This window comes from Neodiprion pinetum, chromosome 4 (assembly GCF_021155775.2).
Source record: "Neodiprion pinetum isolate iyNeoPine1 chromosome 4, iyNeoPine1.2, whole genome shotgun sequence".
Lineage (NCBI taxonomy): Eukaryota > Metazoa > Arthropoda > Insecta > Hymenoptera > Diprionidae > Neodiprion > Neodiprion pinetum.
In genome coordinates, this window is record NC_060235.2 from 42,031,693 (window position 1) to 42,053,913 (window position 22,221).

General features: G+C 37.1%; 3 protein-coding genes across 4 annotated transcripts; all 3 read left to right on the top strand.

Annotated features, from left to right (window-relative positions):
* The first annotated feature begins 2,660 nt into the window (after positions 1-2,660).
* Vps33B (vacuolar protein sorting 33B) lies at positions 2,661-6,212 on the top strand. 2 transcript variants are annotated; one of them, XM_069135424.1, is made up of 7 exons: positions 2,661-2,677; positions 3,697-3,964; positions 4,049-4,260; positions 4,373-4,879; positions 5,115-5,345; positions 5,410-5,735; positions 5,883-6,212. In XM_069135424.1, exons 2-7 carry the CDS (start codon positions 3,807-3,809, stop codon positions 6,144-6,146), a joined length of 1,698 nt encoding a protein of 565 aa, XP_068991525.1. In that variant the 5' UTR covers positions 2,661-2,677; positions 3,697-3,806; the 3' UTR covers positions 6,147-6,212. The 2 variants fall into 2 exon arrangements, with proteins under 2 accessions (XP_068991525.1, XP_046478322.1); XM_046622366.2 differs by lacking the exon at positions 2,661-2,677 and adding an exon at positions 3,476-3,577.
* A 642-nt stretch (positions 6,213-6,854) lies between these two features.
* Positions 6,855-17,463, top strand: LOC124217093 (GTP-binding protein Di-Ras2). Its single transcript, XM_046622375.2, has 3 exons — positions 6,855-7,684; positions 10,256-10,474; positions 11,151-17,463. Exons 1-3 carry the CDS (start codon positions 7,547-7,549, stop codon positions 11,382-11,384), a joined length of 591 nt encoding a protein of 196 aa, XP_046478331.1. The 5' UTR covers positions 6,855-7,546; the 3' UTR covers positions 11,385-17,463.
* Positions 17,464-17,525: 62 nt separating this feature from the next.
* Positions 17,526-21,158, top strand: LOC124217345 (doublesex and mab-3 related transcription factor 3, truncated). The gene is made up of 3 exons (XM_046622757.2): positions 17,526-17,975; positions 18,415-18,616; positions 19,849-21,158. Exons 2-3 carry the CDS (start codon positions 18,416-18,418, stop codon positions 20,962-20,964), a joined length of 1,317 nt encoding a protein of 438 aa, XP_046478713.1. The 5' UTR covers positions 17,526-17,975; position 18,415; the 3' UTR covers positions 20,965-21,158.
* The last annotated feature ends 1,063 nt before the right edge of the window (positions 21,159-22,221 follow it).

Genomic DNA, 22,221 nt, shown 5'->3' on the forward strand with positions numbered 1-22,221 from the left:
ACGTATCTTCTCTATCTGCTGACTGGGTCAAAAACTACTGCTGATTCTCTCTTAAAAACATCGATTTTTCTAGATTTTTCAACATTGTCATAAATTTTATTGATAGAATCAATTCGACATTACATCCACTATCAATAGACGATAATATACTTGCGTCCCTCATGTGTTGAGGGTAAACTTTAAGGGCGGTTCTTACACCTGAAACGGCTGAATTAGCACGTTCAAGAAATATATCTCTAATGTTTTGCAACGTAGGTACTACAACATCGGTGAGATGCACCTTGGGTATTTTCGTTCAACAGTGTAGCTATATACACCATTTTTTAAGCGTGTGTATCTTTAGGTGATTAATTTGATCGGAATTGAAAATTCGTTCTCATAAAAAATATTTCTGAAGATTATTTTCACGATAAGTTTTTAGCTATACTCTTAGTCGCCAGTATTTATTTTACCCCACGTGTTTGGAATATTTATGTATAGAATTTTTCCATCGTTATCAATCTAGCAAAAAATGTTTTGATAGCAACAAGTCTAACGTACAGTACGACAAACATCATCTCTATTATGTAATATGGTGAACTAATAGAGGGTCTGAATAATAAGTGCAATCTATATTGATAAACTTGAGACCTGCATTTTTTCTATCATCACTTATGTAAACATATTTATACCGTGTATAATATTTCAGATGGTTTCATCTAAAACAGGCATTCGAGATGTAAAAGGCATTTTGTATTCAACATTATAAATGTTCTCAAAGTAACCATTTACGTTCACCAATTTAATTTATATTTTTGAAAGTATATTCCATTTCTCATTTCAAATGTATCTACATATAATATTGAAGCATTTTACATTTTGTCTTTTTAGCAATCTACCACGCATCCGATTCATGCACTTCGGTCTTTTCTTTTGACATCATATCAAATAACTTATTGTTGGTCCAATTCAGGTTCCAAGGTATCTCCGCGACGGTGGCGTAATAACACAACCGATATTTCGCCGAATCTGAAAGCTATAATTCCTAATTACAAAATTCCATCACAATGCTAAAAAATAAACGCGCACTCATGCAGCCAATTAACGAGCCACGATATCGTACGTGTTACCAATTGTAAAGAAAACGTGGGGACTGCGACAACAGTTTACGATTACGGGTCGATTAATACGTGAAATGATACGGATAAATTAATAGATATTAGAATAGATTAACTAATCATTGATCACTTGTGATGCGAATTACTTATAAGTATTGCTCCCAATTTTATTCATATTTCAAATTCATTAGCTTACAATGTAGGAGGTCATATACTTCGAGAACCTTATACCCTCGAGTGACCGTGACATTTGATTTGAGATTTCATAGTAAGTATAATCAGTATATTATACCATTTGCGTCCGGAGTTGTGTGTATATATGTACATTAGGGTATCCCTTTTTAGGGTGTTGAAGATTTTTTTTCTTGTGCACCTCCCAAAACGACTTTAAACAATTCAAAAACAATTATGTGAGTTTTTCAGATTTTTATTCCATCTTTAACTTGTGCCTATAAGAGGGTGGATTTCCATCCATTCAAAATATACGTGTTTTGGACAAATTCTCAGCATATATTTTATTGTAAGAGAAATAATTACGTTCAAAAAAATCTATAACTGCGAGGTTTTAGTGGACATTAGGGCTACTATCTGAGAAAAAATTCGCACCATGCAATCTCGTGCATATATTATATATATATATTTAATATGCAAATTGCACGTTCTGTAAATGGAAAAAAGTCATATTTCGAGGGTATGAATTTTTTCTCATATAGTAGTACTAATGCCTACTAAAACCTCGCAGTTATAGATTTTTTTGGAACATTATTACTCTTACAATAAAATGTATGCTGAGAATGTGTCCGAAACACGTGTATTTCAAATGGGGACATTCGCCTTTATATATGGATACGGGTTAAAGTTGAGATGAAAATGTGAAAAAATTGCAGAATTATTTGTGAATTATTCAAGTTTGTTTGAGGGACACGCAAAAAAATAAATTATTATTATAATTATATATAATTAATAAATGTCAACACTCTAAATAAGGGACACCCTTATGTACATGTTTCAATACGGTCCATCGAAAAGTCCGTACTTTCCTTATTTTCCTTTAACTTTCATTATTCACTTGTGATTATGTACAATATACGTACTTGAATAATTAAACATCTGAATACTTGCATGTAATTCGTTTATATTTGCCATTATACAGAAAGTGTAAATCTGTGTTTTCAACGAGTGAGTGACAATGAAAGTTTATTTCTGAACGTTTACAGGTCTACGTGATATGTAATGTTACATCAATAAGGATGAACATTGACCAGTGGACATATTTTAAAATACTATGTACTTTAGAATGTCATGGTTCGTGCCTATTATAGATTGCAAGGTTAGTGAGATATTGTCGCATGTGTGCGTAATTCGGATGGTTATAGCATCGTACTAGCGTTGGGTCAACCTTATCTTGACTGCGATCACGATTATACCGTTGTTAATGAAATGATCATAGTATCAACATCTAGCAATAAAAGCAACGATTCAAGCTCTCCGACATATACATTGTATAAATTAACTACAGTATCAATTATGATTTATATTAATTAGGCAATAAAATTTCTGATGGAATCTGTCCTCACAAGGTAAGCATATATTTTTGAGCGCTTGGTTTTTTTTTAGATACCTACTTCAACGTTACAATACTAACGTTTGTAAATTACATCAAGCTTTCTCGAGTGGTGATTACCTCATGCATTTCTTTTAAGCATTACTGAATTGTTTATGATATGATACATTGGAAGGTTCCTGACATTAATCTTTTGATAAAGCTGCATGTGCTTAATGTGGATATTGTTACAGGCAATCAGTATATGGACTCATATCCCAAATCATAGTACATACTGATTTATCACTTTTCCGGTAACGGAAACGGAGTTGTCATTTGTCATTGTCATGCCAAGACTCGATGCGATGTATTTTTTTACAATTTTTCAGAATTTTATTCCAACTCACGATATGCCCAATGTCAAGAGTACGCTATCGTTAAAAATAGCGTATACAACACAAAAAACATGTCATTTGAATTTCGCGGCTTCATTGTCCTTCACCACAGAAAATCAAGCAGAACTCTTTGGTCAGTCCTTTCCTTACGTCACCTTACATGTCTCGCCGTTTTCGGATAAATTGAGGGTGCGTTCCGAAATTAGCTGCCAGTGCTGTCAACAACCATCTATTTCTTTTCCGCTGCCGAATTCGAGGGTAGCTCTGTCTTTGTCTTAGGGAGGTTTTAACACCACTAGCTAATTTTGGAACGCACCCGCAGTTGATGTGTAAAAATCAGTGGTCAGAATACAGAGTTTCCAGAACGCAGTCACGTGACTGATTTATTACTCATGAAAACTCACCGTCTTTCCCCCATAGAGAATAATACCTCTATGCTTGTCCCACTTGATGCCTTTGCGTTCGAAGCCTTAACCTATAAATGTGGGGTTAGGATATGTTAACGTTTATCGTTAGTTTATTAAAAAACGATTTCAGCCTAGGTAAAATAAATTTCTAACGACAGAAACATGCTTCAATAAGAGATCACTTTAACGAAATCGTAAATCGCGATTAAGGCTCTTATTCCAACTACGAATGATGTCTATACTTTAATATTCAGGTAACTCGGGATTGCGAAGTTGTCCTTGTTAATTGGGCATCAGAATAAATTCAAATTAGAAAAGGGCACCCGTTAAAACTAGGTAACAACACTATAGCGGTGCTGAGAGAATGGACATCACATTGGATGATCGCTTAGATACTCTGCAGCAGATAAGTCAGCGAAAGCTTGTTGATATGTTGGAGAATGTATCAGGAAAAAAAGACTTAATTATTGAGCCCAAGTTAATGAAAACTCTTGAGTGTTTTATAGGTGTTACAGCTCTCAGGTTTGTTAGTTTGTGTACGGACAATCGAGACTGATGTGCTGATTAATAAAGTGTGTATCCTAATTAGTGTTCTCATCGTTTTAGGCGTTATGGAGTTGATAAAATCTTTAAATTTGAGGAGGGGCTTAAAGCATCCAACACCCAGCGCATATTTCTAGTATCCGGTGATCTAATCGCTTGCAAGAGAGTTCTTAACCAGATACACGCCGAGTTTTCCCAAAACCGTGGACTCTCGCATTATTTGCTAGTCGTTCCGCGTATTCCGGCTGCTTTGGAACTGTTGGTAGAAGAAGAAGGTGGAGATCAGTATTGTTGAAAGCACAGACTTTCTTTATATTTCAAAGTTTTAACACTTCAGACTTTCATTCATTCCGAACATACTGAGCCCAATATTTCTCATATCCGCAGGCCTCCATGAGCTGGTTAAACTTCGTTCACTGTCCTGGGAATTCATTAGATCTGATGGCAATGTGTTATCACTGGAAACCCGGATGTACGCTGATTTGTATTATCACAGAGATACGAGCCTCTTGCCTGCCATTGCAAAGAACTTGTGGTCGCTACATATGATCGTAGGTCGACCTAAGGTCACCTTGTGTCTTGGCAAATATAGTAAAATAGTTTTGAAAATGACAGAATCAATGGAGGAGTATTTTTCGTCCCAAAATCCCGCCAGCCAGTGTGGTTGCATGATATTAATGGACAGAGCCCATGACTTACCGTCTGCTCTTCTCACCCCTGTTACATATTTGGGCCTAATGGGAGAAATTTTGGAAATTAAGGCTGGCACTGCATACTCAAAGGGCTCCCAGACCAAATTAAATCCAAAGACTGATCAGGTGTACGGGGAAGTTAGAGACAGACACTTTAGTCACGTTTTTCCATACCTTCGTGATAAGGCAAAGCTGCTAAAGTGTAAGATGCATTTTACGCAATACTTTATTATAATTATCAAGTATTTACAATATTATTTATCTATTTACAATTAGATTGGCTCGAGACTTTCAAACATACTGCTGCAATGTTATTTAGTTCACAGTTTGCAAACCCTTTCGACCATTTACAATCTGCTTCAGTTGAGCGTCAAGTGGACAGTGTAAATTTGAGTAGAATGCAGCTGGTTTTTTAAAATTGAACATCGTATTTACAGCGGAGCAAGAAGCTACTCAAACTATGCAGCTGGCAGAAATGAAACGCTATGTCGCAACCAGGCTCCCGAAAGTGACAGAAGCTAAGAGACAGCTGGGGTTTCACATTGCTGCATGTGAGACAATAGTTGGAGAGCTCGGAGCAGCTTTTGAAGCTTTGCAGTCAGTTGAAAAGTCAATACTTGAGTGTCGCAGGAGAAAGGAGTGTTTAGAATACATCGAAACAAACATAGGTAGCATTGAGCTCGTTTTTTGAGGCAACAAGATCGACTTGGAATTTCACATTCTCATTTTTAGATAAGCATCCTCTGCGCAGCCTCAGGCTGCTCGCATTGCTGTCTGTCGTTAGTGACGGAGTAACCCAAAGTGAAGTGAAACCGATTCAGACGGCTTACCTACATGCTCACGGTTATCAAAATATCCCCATGTTCTGGAAGATGGAACAGGCAGGGCTTATCGCTTACCGAACCGATAACGTTCTCCAAAAACTTCCCAAGTGGAGCAGCGAATGGGCTACTGCTGCCCAAAGACTAAAACAACTCCCAAATCACACGAAACCTCTAGATCTGAAGTCTCCGACATGCTCAAGCTATGTTTTTGGCGGCTCCTATATTCCGACAATAGTTAGTGATCCATGATATACGGCTTTATTTACATATTTTTAAATTTCAGAATATACCTTTATTCCCTTCAATACTCTCCGGTATCTCCATTAAAGTTACTCGAATCTTCGACGGTTGAAGAAGACTCATTTATTTCCTTATTTTCAGGCACAGCTGACAAGGTTTATTCTTAATCAAGAAACCGACACGAAAAGTTTGAACTACTTACACAGTTTGCCGGATTTCACGTTAACCGGGCAACAGGAAGCCGTGCAAACGGGGCCCGTGATCATTTGCATTGTCGGTGGAATTACGTACGGAGAAATAGCGGCTTGCAGGCTGATAGAACAGTCAACCGGAAGCCGTTTCGTATTTGCGTCGGACACGATCTTCACGGGAAATCAACTTCTCGAAAGCATTAAGAATATCTAAGTATAGAATACATCTTACAGTTACGCTGTATCGTCGAATAAAATTAGGGTTTTTTTTTTTTTTGGACATATACGGCTAATGAATTTGACGTATCAATCGGAGTCATAAAAAATCGTCGATTACTTTCATATAATAAGGCCATGAGTTTTTCGTACAGACGGGTATTAATTGTATCCGGTTGATACTACAACCGCGCCCACGTGTTTTCAGCGCAGGTACACGCATGTAACAGTCTGTGTACGTGGGGCATGAATCGAGGATCAGAATGCGCGTCTCTATGCGGCATATAAGATACGATGTCAACGTATAATAATAGCCGGCATTCGGACGAAACGGTTATTGATTTTTCTCGTTAGTTCTATCGTAGTGCGCATATGCACGTGCCTCCTACTCGAACGAAGGGAGTGATCAACCCGGTCGGCGGGAGGGACAAGAGGGTGCAGCCGTTACATTCGGTTAGCAAAATTGATTGTCAATAATCGAGTTTTGCTGGATAAAATTCAACGCCATCGAATCGCCCTGTAATAAGTAATTTGCGTAACAATAAAACCGGCGATAACATTGTATCCGATTGTAATTATACAGTGAGAACGCACACACGGGGACGTCGTTCGCACTTTATTCTCCTGCGCACGTCCGTTTCGAAGCCGTCGTTTATGCTCCGTCGATAGACAGCTAGGGAGGAAATAAACGAAAGACAAAGCCGGCGGGTTACCGTTCAACGAATTAAACCTGCAATAGTAATCATATAAACCGAAGTGTGTTTGTCGTGTTGGGGTGTTTATAGCCGCGAATTACTGGGAGAATTTGGCGGTAAATAAAATTATATCCTTAATTTTGTTCGGCAGTATCGCGCATTCATCCCCATCAGTCGTGCCTCGTTTATTCGGGTATAATTGAAAAAAGAAATAAGGGTGTAAAAAAAGGCGCGAGGATCAATTGCTGCAAGTATTATTTCATCACATATGCGTTACTTTATCTACGAAACGCGCCCAACACACGTCCGTTATCCGTATATATATAATAAATTTTTGTCCGCATACAGAAAGTGTGAATGAACGAGCGCCGTGACGTACCTGCATCGATCGATTTGCCTTAAAATAACCGCGGCGTGTTTTGAACCCTGCCAATCGCACTGCATGTATACATAATTCGCGTCATAGCTACGTCGCTGAATCGGGGTTGAGGCAGGTCCTTCTCACTCGAAAACCCTGGGCTACGACGCCGCCGGCGAAGAGGATAAGGAAGGCCGGCTTCTCGCCCACCTCGAGACCGGTCGCAGGGACTTCGGAGGGCTTGAAGGGTGCGCACGAGGAGCCGCCACTCGGTCGGCTCAAGTAAAACACCCTAAAGCGACCCCGTTCGCCGGGGGTTAATCCGTCACGACGGCCGATGTCAGGATGCCGGAGCAAAGCAACGACTACAGGGTCGTCGTCTTCGGGGCCGGCGGGGTCGGCAAGAGTTCCTTAGTATTGCGCTTTGTCAAGGGGACATTCCGCGAGTCCTACATACCCACCATCGAGGACACCTACAGACAGGTATGTATTATTAGAATAATTCAACGCCGCTGCAGTTGCCATTTTCCTGCTCTTTCGGAAAGTAATACTAAATACAGTATATATTAGGGTAGTTCATTTTTTACCTTTTTCTAAGGTGCTACTCGAAAAATTTGTGACGAATACCGGAAAAAAAAACAACTGTCGTAAAACCTGGAGGAAGTAGAAAAATATTTAGATGTCGCTACCAATTATTGTAATATTTTATTTTTATTTTTATGTCTACACCTTACGGACTTACAAATATACATTAGTTTATTTTTTTCGTATCGTTGTCGAATTGATCATTGTTCGTAAAAATCAGCATTAAAAACAAAACAGGGACGTTAAGGTGTAGTGATATTACTCTTTCGGTAGCAAAAACTGTTGTCAAAATTTCTCCGAGATGATTAATCTTTCGGTTAAAAGACGATAACAGCCAACTGCGGAATTGTTAGGTGTAGTTTGCTGTTGATTGGTGAACGATTAATTGGTCCACAATACAAAGAAAAAAAAACAAACTAATATATATTTGCCAGTGTCTAGACGTAAAAATAAATAAAAAATATTACAATAATTCGTAGTAACCTCGAAATATTTTCCTACCTTCTCCAGATTTGATCATAATTTCTTTTTTCAGTATTTGTCACAAATTTTTCGAGTGGCATCTTAAAAAAAAAATTTTTTAAACCAACCTCCCTAATGTAAATGCATTATATTTGTATCAAACAATATGGAGGTAGCGGAAAGAGCGTTGTCATTGTTGCATATTACACTGTTTCACAGCGATAGATAGAATAGATATAGATATTCAACCAATACATAAAATCGAATCGAACAATTTGAAATTCGCAAGAGATTTTTAGATTTTACTCAACATCGAAGATACTGAAAATGTTTAACCGCGGTCGGTTTCTTCAATTTTTGTTGTTTGTAAGGCTAACAATTGATTAAGGCATGGTCGAGTAAAGGACAAATGAAAAATCATTTTTTAGTAAAAAACATCGATGCGTTTAATGTTACAGTTCGATTTATCGTATTTCTTACTCGATGAAAATTATTTGGAACACAGCTAGTATTCCAGATTTTCACGAGCTTCAAGTTAGTAACATTACTTTAACGAAATATTGGACAAAAAACAAAGAACCATTTTCCAATTTTAGAGTGACTCAATGAGCTGGATTTTTTAAATATTAGAGAGACTTTCTTCATTATACGGTTTACTGAATTTCAAACAGTAAAAATTTGCGAAATAACGGTTTTTCTCAATATACATCCTGCATCGTAACGTTACTAACTTCAACGTGATATATTTTCCCATTATCATAGCTTAATATGAAATGACCGTGGTTCGGAGTTTCTTTCGAATATTCCTTCTTATTTACCACTTTCGATCAAACATATTTCAATTTTTATACCAATACCGCCTAGGAATGATCGTTCAATTTCTTCCATACGTATTCTTCGGTTTTTCCACATCATATATAAACAGAGACGAAAATCGAATTGATCGTTTTATGACAATACTTTCGAAAATGTGCACATCTAGTATAGAATTGATATAGATCGTCGTACCATTTGCAATAAAGGTCCAAGATCCATCTGTCGGCTAAATTGTATCCCATCCGAGCGTAATTTAACCGTATTACGTAATTTACGACTATTTGCACGGCTGACCTGACAAAAACCTTTACTACCGCTGGTTGGTGATGCCGGCTTTTCTAATATCTCTGCTTCTTTATCGTTGTACGGTTCACGGATTCAAAGTGTGACTATAAATTATAATGCACATGGCCTTAAGGTTATTTTTTTGTCTATTCAACAAGTCGGCGAACGGTGTAGGAAATAATTAGGAATAGGTATAGATGTATAGCTGATATCATCGTGATTCAATTTTGTAGAAACACTCTTCTCTTTTTATAAAAAGTCTCATGCCCCTATTTCGCAAAGATTTATACTCGTATCTTGAATTGCCATATGGTACCACGTTGACTTGTCTGAACTGAATTGATAACGGCCTGTACAGTCGTAGTTTTCTTTTTCTTCATTTTTGTTTCTAGATCTTTTCTTTTCCAAGTATATACCAAAAGTAGTTAACTCGCAATTATTTTTGATATAAATTTGTGATGGTATGTACATACATAGTAGCGATGTAACGAATATAAATTTTTAAGTATTCGCGAATGCTAATATAGATTTTTAAATCTGGCGCCATTTCTCTGCGGCTAAAAGTTGACAATTGACTGACTGCACCATGCAAGTCGCACGCGCCGCTTGCATCTTATTCCGGAAATTGCCGACCTGATCCGAACCGAGCCGATTGGTTGTTTGATTATTTAACGACAAATTGATAACGGAAACATATTGATCTAGAGGTTAAAGTGCGATTCAAACGTGAAGACAAACTTTCTTAAGAAACGTTCATTATGAAACCAATGTTTTTGTCAGATTTGATCACATTCGCAAAATATTCGCACGATTTTTGCGAATTAATGAGTGTGAAGATGATTGATAACGATTCAATGAAATGAGATGGAAAAATGAAATATTTCTTCTTTTCTCTTCTATTTACAGGTGATAAGCTGCAACAAAAACATTTGCACGTTACAAATCACAGACACGACTGGATCCCATCAGTTTCCAGCAATGCAGCGGCTCTCCATAAGCAAAGGTCACGCCTTCATCCTCGTTTACTCAGTTTGCTCGAGGCAAAGTCTAGAAGAGCTTCGACCAATCTGGGCAGTGATCCGGGAGCTCAAGGGTCAAGACGTATCTCAGATACCGATTATGCTGGTGAGTATGTTTGATGCGACATATGATTGCTCTGATCGCTAGGAATTCGCATCGATTGGGGCGGGGTTGAAGTTCCAAATTTAAAAAGTTCCGGAAGCGCTTAATTCCGAATTATTTGCTGGCGAAACTTGACGTAAAGAAATCAAACTCTGAAGAAACAACAAAGTTTCGAATGGTCGGAAACCCGACGCCTCAAAGTTCTAAAATGCAAGCTTCCGAATATTCAAGTGAAGACGGGGCAAAATTCCGAGAAATAAAAATATACTCACACAGTGTAGTTTACTCAACGAGTGGTTGTCAAAAATCAGAAAAAATGAAAATCCGAATGACCAGGATGCCGAACGTAAAAATATGGAAAATCTAAAACAAAGAGAGATCAAAGTGGTGAAATTTCACCAAGTCAGAAATTCACAGAACTGAAAATCTTCGATCACCCAGAATTTCGACGTTTCATATAGATCAAAATTCTCATTTTCGCATTTTCGAAAGTTTGACCTTTCGGAACTTTGAGCATCGGATTTCGGACCATTCGAAACTTTGATGTTTCGTCAAAGTTCGATTTCTTTACTTTAGCGCTTTCGGAACCTTTCAAGTTCGGAATTTCTACCCCGCTCCCATCGATTCATTTCCAAAAAATGTAACGGTATCTTTTCTTCACCCTCTTCTAAAATATCAGGTGGGAAACAAGTGCGACGAGAGTCCGTCGGTCCGCGAGGTGTCGATGAGCGAGGGCGCAGCAGAGGCGGCAAATTGGGGTTGCGGCTTCCTCGAGACCTCGGCGAAGACGAATCACAACGTGAACGCGCTCTTCCGAGACTTGTTGACATTGGAGAAAAATCGCACGGTATCCCTGCAGCCGGTTCAAAGCAACAACGCGATAAGCCTTAAGGAGAAATGTGCCGTTATGTAATTAAGTTGTAAGTCGCATTACAATGATAATACGCAAACGGTAAACACAACCGCCATGCGTACGTGTGTGTCTGTGTGTGTAAAACACGACGCAACACAGAGATGAGCCCTGCGATTCACCCCCGGATCATCGGTTTTCCCCCAGCCGTTTTCTCCTCTTCTGAAAGATTTATTCCTGTATAAATTATTTCATTTATCCTGCGGATTTACATAACACTTAGAATGTCGCGAACCCCGCGACTAATTGTAAGCAGCGAATAAATATAGTCTAGGTTGAGGTAGGTTCTCGACTTCATAGGCATACCCGGTATGAATTATGCATGGGCTACCGTGTATACCGTGTATCATATCTTTTACAAACTATGTAGATATTCGATCACGTGCCGGAGTTGTATGCGGAAAACGTATTCGCTGACAGAGCATATAAGAAAAGTACCTATCGGTGACGATAAGTGGAGACGACGACGTTTCCTTGTACTTCGTTAATTAGAACTTGCGGTTTATTCTCAAATTACAAATAATCCTGTCGTTGACTAACTTTTCTTTTTCACATCTGCAAGATATATTTCATTCCTGTAATTTGATGAATAAAAATTATTTGCGGGGGTGTGAATGTGGGGCGAAGGATATACGTGAATGAAATGAAGAAAGAACGCGACTACGTGAATATTTATATAAAATGTTATGCGTATATGAATTACGTGACAGTAATCGGTAGGATAAGAAAAAACCACAATAATAAATAATAGTAATAATAATAATGATACTATCAGTAACAATAGTGATAATAATATATAAGGTAATGGGACATATAATACAGTAGGTCACTCGACATATTACGTAATATTTAATTATATCGTACTTAATTATGTTATAACCAACCCCGTATGAACTTACATGTAACTAGAAACTATTCGACCCAGGTTTAGGCAAATATTGTTACAATTTCTTTCATGAATTATCAATTATTGTGATCTCCGCGTTTTTGATCTGACTAATCGATTTCTTATTAATAATCCCTCAACGTTGAGTTAATATTCTTTTTTTTTTCTTCAAAAAACTACTCAACAACTCGCGTATTGGGATCCAACATATGATCTTGTTGACTTAATTTTGTAACATCAAGTTGACGTGTTTTGGAAAATGTGACTAAAAATTATCATTACAATTAAATTCGATTTCTAGCTCGAGTAGTGTGTTATGCATATTTTCCACCGCCAAATGGCGCCAATTCCGATATTTTGCATCTCACCATTTTCTAAATTATATTTCTCGAGTAAATAATTTATCGGTGTATTATAGAATAATCGATATTATAACACGTAGCATAGTCAAATTCAGAGACGACGACACAATTGGATGCGGGTAAATTATCATACATGCGTGTCGCGTGATAAAAATTTCGTAGTTCTTCTAATTACTACTAGACGACGAATTCTATTTAACCTGAGCGGTAAAAAAAAAAAATAATAATAATAATAATTCCAATCGGAAACACTGCATCATTCGGGTTTAATAATTTATAACGTTAAACGTAGTAATGCATTTTACCCTTGGTCATTTTGGAGGAAAAACCCGCTGTAAAGTTTGAGCGTAAACACTTGCTCTTGTCTGTAATTGTAGTTGATATATATATTTATCTAGCGTGACGTTATAAAAAAAAAAGGATAAACAAATAAGCAAAAACAGCGATTATAACAGCGACGCAATTTTTTCCAGTAAATTGCAGTAAGAAGATTAAAAAATTGTTACAAGATTGGTTTTTGTTGAATAGTTGTAAGGTTTTTGTATAATAAATAACGCGCTATTAGGGGTTTCTTATATAATTATATAAACTACGTAAATAATAACATTATTAGTATCAATAATAAAATAGTATAAATATAGTTTATGTATTACGTCATAGAATAGAAATTTATAAAATACGTAATTACTACTTATATTTTAAACGCCATTCGAACGCAATAGAAGTATGTAATACACATATATAGAGCGAATTAGCAGAGTGCAGTATAGAGTCTTGAATAGAGCACTGTACCTATAAATACGGACTTAGCGGGCTGTTACGGATATTTAAAAAATTTACAATCTCTATCTTATGCAGTTATTATAGTTTATAAACTAGTCGCGAAGAGCTGATGTGCGGTTATACTAGTCGCTGTATTACACATACACGAAGGTTTACGTAACATGTGGCTTATACGTGTCTGTTAGGTTTCTCATCGTTTTCTCGTATGTATAATGTATATATTATATATATTATGTATATTATATAGATCAACGTGATTTTTTAAATCTATATTATATATGTATAATATTATACATGGCGTAAGATATTTTTAAAGAGCGGACTTCACACATAACGCGATTGAGGTTTATTTTTTATCAATTGCTGCGCTGTATCTACGCTTTGATTCTTTGAAGAACAATTTTTTTTTCTTTGTCCACCTTGACTTCTTACCTGCATAAAATGTTGTTGCATAACTATAATGTACGCATGTACTTGCTGCAATCAAAACTGAAACATGCGCGCGATGTCTTCTACGTGGTTATAGCTGCATATTTGAATTCCTGAATTTATTAACAACGACGAACTCGTTATATTACATATTGTTGTTGTAATATCAGTTCTTTCCGAAATTTACAAACGATGCTATCATATCTTATTACACGTATAGGTATAGTTCTTTATATATACATACAACGTATATTATGTTATATTATACACGAACTCTCAGTGAAAACAACATTTTCAACTTTCATTATTTCTTCATACGTGTTGCACACTTTTTCAACCATATTTGTATGATTATATATTTTATACAGTATACGCGGCCTACAACGTCTATAGAGTCGATAATTTCTATCCGCCGAATGTTGAACTATAATAGTTATTATGAGAACAAGCGAAGGAAATGAAGAACGAAAAAGATAGAGAATCAACGATAAAACATAGAGCGAAACAAAAATGAATTTAAAAACAAAATACGACGATTTAATATCTATTACATACATTCATAGATATGATAAATTATACCTTACAAATATAACGCAATTACACGTCGCTAAAGAATGGATTTTAATCACTATATGATACTATTATAGCAAATTAACGAGTAATACATATCTGATAATATTCCGTACCCATTGTTTGGTACCTGCGTGTGCCATTGTACAATTATAGTATTTACTGTACCAAATGCACAAAAGAATTAAGAGAACAAAAGAGAAGGGGCACCAGAATTCCGAAGAAACGATGAGGGTGAAGATAAGAATGAAAATGAGTTGCACATGCCAAGAATGAAATTAATTTAAAATATACAGATGTTCTGATCTCGGGGCCAATTGAGAGTAAGGAGATGACGTGAAAAAAAAAAAAAATATATATATATATATATATTCTCGACATATCCAAGGGAGGACCTGCACTACGATATACATATAATATATGCATAGGTATGGAAAATCGCGGGCGCGTTAAATCTGTAATGCCTATATAACTATATACAAATTATTATTATACTTATAAATTCACGTTATCAATATATATTTATACATAATATGAGTAATTGTATTATTATTTTATAAATGGTTTCTTTCCAAGATTATTTATATATGTATTCAGTTTATCGTTAATCTGTGCATACATATAATAGTTACAATATCTGTGTATTATATTATTTCCTCAAACTCAATGCATTAGCATTAATATACTGGATCGTTTCGCGGAAATGTAGCATCAACAATTTGGCGCAAGCAGGGCAAATAGACGCCTGCGTTTATGCAATTCAAAATGGTATAACGAAATCCGCCTAAATTTATGCAATTCAGGGTGCATTTCACACAAATGTACTTCAGGTTGCATATATGTAGGCGGATCCCCCCTTGTTAAATTGCTTGTACCTGTGACATTTCCACGAAAATACGAAGTAACCTGGTATCGGTGTGTATATTTATGTTACGGACTCTTGTGCACATCCTCTCCTCATCTTCACGGTATTTTTATAAAATTCGAGCTGTGCTGCACATCGTATAACCCCCCCCCGGCCCGGACTCGGTAGCGATTATCCCGTTGATTGCTCCGATATCTGAAAAATATCATTTCCGCTCGAACAACATGAAACGAATATACATAGAATATACACAATGCTGAAGCATCACCGTTAAAGACCGTCACGCACGCACGTGCGAGGCATTGGTACGAAACCTGAAGGAAATTTATATCTCATAGTTGAAAGATTATAAGAACCTTGTTATTGTGAACAGATAGCTGCTGAATATAGTGGAGGTGAAAAATAATGAAAACGATAAAAAAAACGAAAAAAAAAAATAATAAACGAATAAATAAACAATTCTATGATCGCATCACTGTATTAATATTATATTATAATATAAACACAAATTGTTGACGCATATATTATCAATTGCTTCTTGAACATAGTACATACCTATACAATATAGTACAACTCTTACCTTATTGTACGACGCGCGAAATTTTCAAAGCACAGAGAATTTATCGAAAAATATATGTAAGGTGTAGAAATTACAGTATGATTATACCTATATATGTATGTAGAAATTTTAATTGCACTCGGTTATTCGTGCACTTGACAAACAGTAATTTGAGAAGAATAAATAGAAAAAAATAAAAAATTTAATAATAACTAAATGAAAACATAATATAGCGGAGAAATAGAACATGGGAAAACTATTCAGTGGTGAAATGGAATAAATTGTTGAAGAAAGAAAAAAACAACAATTGTATACTATAAATATTTCCCTCTCTCGATCGTTAGGGACGATTTTTTTTTTACATTAACCCCGGGTATACGAGCGTGTGATTTATTTATTTATTTTTTTTTCTTGTACATACATTTAATTATATATTTATATGGATTTGTACATATTATAATGAACATGCATAGTATGCTCGTTTATTTAACGTTGATTTACCTCGGAACGCGATCCATCTGCGAAAAGTGATGTAACAACATCGAAGAAAAGTAAAAGTTTATAATTAAATGACTATCGTTACAATGCTTTCCGACACATATCGATATATCATGGTGTTAGAAAATACGTTATACATACATGCATACATGCGTATAATTTTGTTCGACGAAACCGTAAACTCACGTAATTTGGATGAACACATATTATGTAATTATAATTATGTAATATATAAAGTTTTTTAAAAAAAATTTTGTAACGGCGATTAAATTTTCTATATATTTTGACTGTTATTCCTCATGAGAAATTGTAATGTGTTAAATGATGATATGATATAATACGATTGTGAATCGCAGTGGGATTACATATTACATAATATATTCTCATGAATTCGATGTTATGCGCTGTTTGAATCAACTTATAATATATGATACATGTATAATAACTATACTTATGCTGCTTTACTTTTTCGACATTTATGCTCGTTATGTATTATAATTTTGCATTGGCGTGATATAGTATAGGTATATCAATGGGTATACGTATATGTATTATGTAGAGGTATACACAAGGTTTGAATATTATATCAACTATGTAACTAAAATATATATATGCAGGTACATATATGGTTGAAAAATTAACATTTATGTGTACCTCATGTGTCTCTCTTAATCTTGCATCGTAAATTTTATCGCATACTGCAGGTGTTTTTGAAAAGTTTTTTAACAAAAATTACTGTATATTTCTCTAAGTTATAACGAATAGGAAGAAAACGTAACGAAGACAAAGCGCTCACTATTACCGCATTATCACGTATTGAGAATAATATACATAGTAGAATTGAAGAAACACATATCACTATAAAAAATCGATATACATATACATAATAAATGTATATTATATATTCTAGTACATTCCATACACAAATGTAAAGATTGAGCCTCACATGAAGTTTGACCACTTATACCCATACATATACCTATTATATAATATAAATAAATAAATCTATTACACTAGAAAAATTCACTTATATAAATACACAAATATATTAAACTATTACGGATTGTTATTCGGCACGTTCTGTACCGTTGTAAAGTACTCACATTATATAATAACGTATTATCTTGGTTCTTGGCAAAATCTTTATTTCACCATTCTTTAATTTCCCGTACAGTAATTCGAAAAGCTGCACAAGCTTTAATAACGAAGAGGAAGTTGATAATAGTCGCAAAATCGAAAAAGTAGTGGCGGTGACATAGCCCGTGACGCTGGATACCGGAGGGATGGACCAGAACATATGGGAGGAAGTGAAGGTAAACAAGCCGGAGCCAATCCGCCTGCGAAAGGGTGGTCCGCCTGGGGATTCCCCCAGACTTTTGATTGCCGCGGGAAAAACGGCGGGACGAACCAGACAAGGATTGGTGGAATTCTTTGGGAGTTCGGTGGAGGTATCGAAAATTGCACGCGCAGGATCGGCTGCTCCGACACCACCGTGATGATAGCCTCGGATTTAACCTAATGCCGTCGAGTCAAGCGGCGGAAGCTGAAAGTCGAAGAACAGACCGAAATATTTAGTATAACGTATAGATCTTTCATTTGGTTACCGAAGGTCTGGCATACGATACTCATTTTCGAGAGTGCTGTGAGTACGAAAGTTTGTCGCCTTTTTTCCATCTGTATAATTGTCAATCTTTTACAACTAATGCAGTGAATATAAAGTCTGACTGTAGAACGAAAAGAAACTACAAACATTTACCAAAGTGTACGTAACGATGTGCGCATTTTTGAGTCAGACGATTTTCGTTTTCGATACAAATCCCTGAGAATTTAACATTATTCAAGCAATTTAGAGTTAGTCTTTGAAATTTTTACGATCTTTGCGAAGTGTTGCTATTTATTTTCAAATATGTCAGTTGATCGAGATTTTTTTTTCGAACACTCAGATTCTCACACATGAATTTCGATTGAAGATGATTTGTTCTGAAATTTGATTATGAAAAGGGGCCGACCGTTACGAGTTTTGATTTAGCAGGATTCGTCTGCTTGTTGAAAATTGAAAATTTGTTTTCTTTAATTCACAGAATGCTCCGTGGTAAGACGAAACGTCTTGACGAAGAGACGCGCGATTCCGACAGCAAGCAGAGGAGACCCAAATGCGCCCGGTGTAGAAATCACGGGCTGATATCCTGGCTGCGGGGTCACAAACGTGAATGTCGTTATCGGGAGTGCGTGTGTCCAAAATGCGCCTTAATTGCCGAAAGGCAACGAGTGATGGCTGCCCAGGTATTTCGCTTTTCCCTTCTCTGCCTTATAAGTACAACATCAGCGTTTGCTTGCTAGCAGATTCTGCAGTTTTTTTGCCTTCATTGCAAAAATCGGACAGCCGATTGGACATTTTATGTTGATTCCTTTAGAAATTTTCCATCCCATTTAAAAATAGGAGAGCCGTGTGTACGCGATAAAGCTATGAAAGCGTCTGAAGAGCTTGTCGGAAAGTTGAGAGTTGAATCCATTAAGCGCGGTGTAGCATTTCGTAGGAATATTACACTGCGCGTCAGTCAGGGGTTTGTGTACCGATAACATTACGACGATACTTGATACTGAATCCACAGATAGACGCGTGAATTATGAAAGGTTGGAGGCAGGGGTTTCACTCGGTCAGGTTATTGATACTATTTAACTGGTATACTGCGCCAATCCTCGTCCCACTATTAGCTCCTATTTATATTGCACCCTGATTTTCAAAACCTTGACAGATATCGTTTACAACTAACATAACGTCATCAAGGCATATATGTTTGGCATTTGTACGAGATTCGAATTTCATACTTATACGGGTCCGAATTTAGACTTAAATGTATTCAAAGAATCGGTCGTGCGCTCTGGTATAAAATTGTCACTGCACGTAAAAATTAGAAACAAGCTTTCGAAATTGTTGGTAAAAAATGTTTGCTCGACTGAATGATAGAAAAATAAAATACTCTGGCGTTTACTTTCATTTTCTCGATTGTAATAAACTGTTGTTACGAGTTGCACGGATTTCGTGCAATGGAATGCTTATCATAAAATAGAATATTGTGTAACAAGGAAGCAAACTCGGTCTTTTCGGGAGCGTAAGCTTGCAATATAAGTCGTAAGTGAGCCTAAGCGAATACTGCGAATACGTGAGGCAAAAAGACCGTGGCCTCCTTATTGCACACGATTCTTTACATAACAAGAGTATATTATGCGTCTTTTCACGAAATACGAAATTGAGGTTAGAGTCGTGTAACGTCAGATTTGTTCGCGACAGCGCATGCGCGGAGTGCAGAAGAAACCCCGCTTTTCACACTCCTAGAACTTGAAAGTGGTCTTTTCAGCACTCCGCGCATGCGCATTCGCGGACTTACTCTACCGTCATAGAAACGGGTACTTTGCGTACAGAAAACAGGCATGAAAAAGCGCGTAAAACATGCTCACGTTATATAAATAGAATGAATAATCTCAGAGCTTTATTATCGAACGTATGTTTGAAGGTTGCTCTAAAGCGACAGCAGGCAGCGGAGGACGCGATCGCTCTGAGCATGGCGAAGGTAGCAACGGGTCAAAAACTGAATCGTCTACCGCCGGGAAAAATATTCGGAATGGCTGTGACGGAGCCTGATGCTACGGACCCGATATCGAACAACAACTCTGGCATGTCCAACAACGCAGCAGACAAAGACAAAATTCGTCAGAACGCCACAGAAAATACAGAAAGAAAAACGAGCTCTGCGGAGGAACCAGCTGGTCAGTGTGGAATCCTTCCGATCGTCGACCAGAAGATAACCAAAGCTTCGCGGGCTTCGAGTACCTCGGAAGTATGCCCTGAAGTTTGCCCTCAGTCTGCTGGTGAACGTTCGAATTCACAACGGTATAGAACGCTGCTGTTCAACGTAAACAAAACGCACGGAATTGAGAGAACTGAGTCAGCGGATTCAGGGAAGAAGCTGGAGGACGGAAATGATCCGGGATCGACCGTCTCTCAGGCGTCTGTCCAAACTCTCGCCAATTTATTCCCCAGCACAAAGCTCTCGGTATTGCAGTTGGTGCTTCAGCGATGTGGTCAGGACCTGTTGAAGGCCATCGAGTACTTTGCCGCCCAAACGGCTCTCGGGGCTGGCACCGCTTCCGGTTCCGCTTTCAGGCCCGTGCAGAATCTCAACGGCGGGATTAACCAGCCAACGCAAAGCGTCACTCTGCAGGGAATCCAAGGCGTGAACCACGGCCTCCAGAGCAACGTGCAGCAGCAGACGACCCCGGAGGTCCCGAATTTCTTCACCTTTCCGCCGACGTACTCGAGCTTTCCCCGCAATATTTACGGCGACAGTTACTGTCTGCTCAATATCGTGCCGGAGCAGTTGCAGCCGAAGAGCTCCAGCACGGAAACGGCGAACTTGACGCTCGCTAAAACCGGAAGTCCGCAGGAGGACAGCGTTGCTCTAAACGTTCAGTACAACAACTACTTCAATTCCAATATTCAACACCTTCGGGAACACATGTGCAATCAGATGATCGACCCGCACAGACAAGGCCTGCTTCATCTTCCTCCAATTTTACCGGGAATACCTTGCGTGCAACCCAACTGTGCGCAATGCTACAAATTCCCATAAATCCGCGGGTGGCAGTGTGATATGAACTAGACTTAAGAATGAGAGTTATCATTGGTACGAACAGATGGAAAAGAGCGTGAATTGTTCCTATTATGTATATTAGGCTGTTCCAGTGAAACGTAAATTTCGATTTTCTTCCACCATGGTACCCCTTAAAAAGTTTGTTTAGTTTAAAAGAAAAGTTCTGTCAAAAGATCGCGCTCGGTTGTTTTGTCAGCTTTATAAATTTTTTTAAATTTATGAAGTATCGTGTATAATAATTTTTTTTTTTTATTACTTTCATCAATCGTAATATCACTTTACTTCGCAAAGAAGACCCACACTTGTAATATCAAGACTTCACCTGATATTTGAGAAGTGCATCTGTGTGTCTTTCTCATCAATAATTCAATCACACAAAATAGTTATAATGCAATTTGAACTTTTAATTTAGGAGAATAATATTCCTGGATGAAATATTGTTGTATTGTGGATCGTGATCTTTGGATTGAATATAAATGTCAGGAAAGAAATAATAATTGAAGTGCTACAACGTGCTTCTTTACAAATTCGAAAAAATATGAAACCTTCCACGTAACGTAGAACGCTCATCTTTTCACAGAATATTTCTTTTGACCTAAATAAACTTTTTAGGCGGTGCGACGGTAGAAAATCGTAAATTATTTTTTTCTGAAAATATGTATTGACGATAGGTATATCGTTGTATACATCGTCCCGGGCACACATTCTGTAGCTTCATCGCCGTTAATGAAAAATTGTTTCTTTTTGATACTGTATTGTGCCTAATTGGTAAAAACGTTGTGAGTAATTGTTTCATTGAGTGATTTGGAAAATTGTTTTGCATTATGGAAATTGTTGCAATAATACACGACACTCCTCACGGTTGATATAGCGTTTCATTTATATTTATTTCGTGGATTCACGAATCTTAATAAACAAGTATGGAAATACAATCGACCAATTTTCTTACCTAATCAAACTATGGTGAATACTTTTTTTTAGTAACTGTCTTGATTAAGATGTTGTGTCAATGACTTCCAAAGTTGGGTACAACAAATTCTTCTTTCGTTGAATTCATTTTACTCTCTACAATTTTGCAGTGCAAAATACACGGAAAACAATGCAAAATGTTATACCTGAAGAAAACACAAGAACCGGTTGCTACGGATTGGACAACAACGTTTCTTTGTGAAAAAAGTACTGCTAATGAATTTGTCAGTTCCGATAATTGGGATCGAGGCAATTCAGAAGTAACGA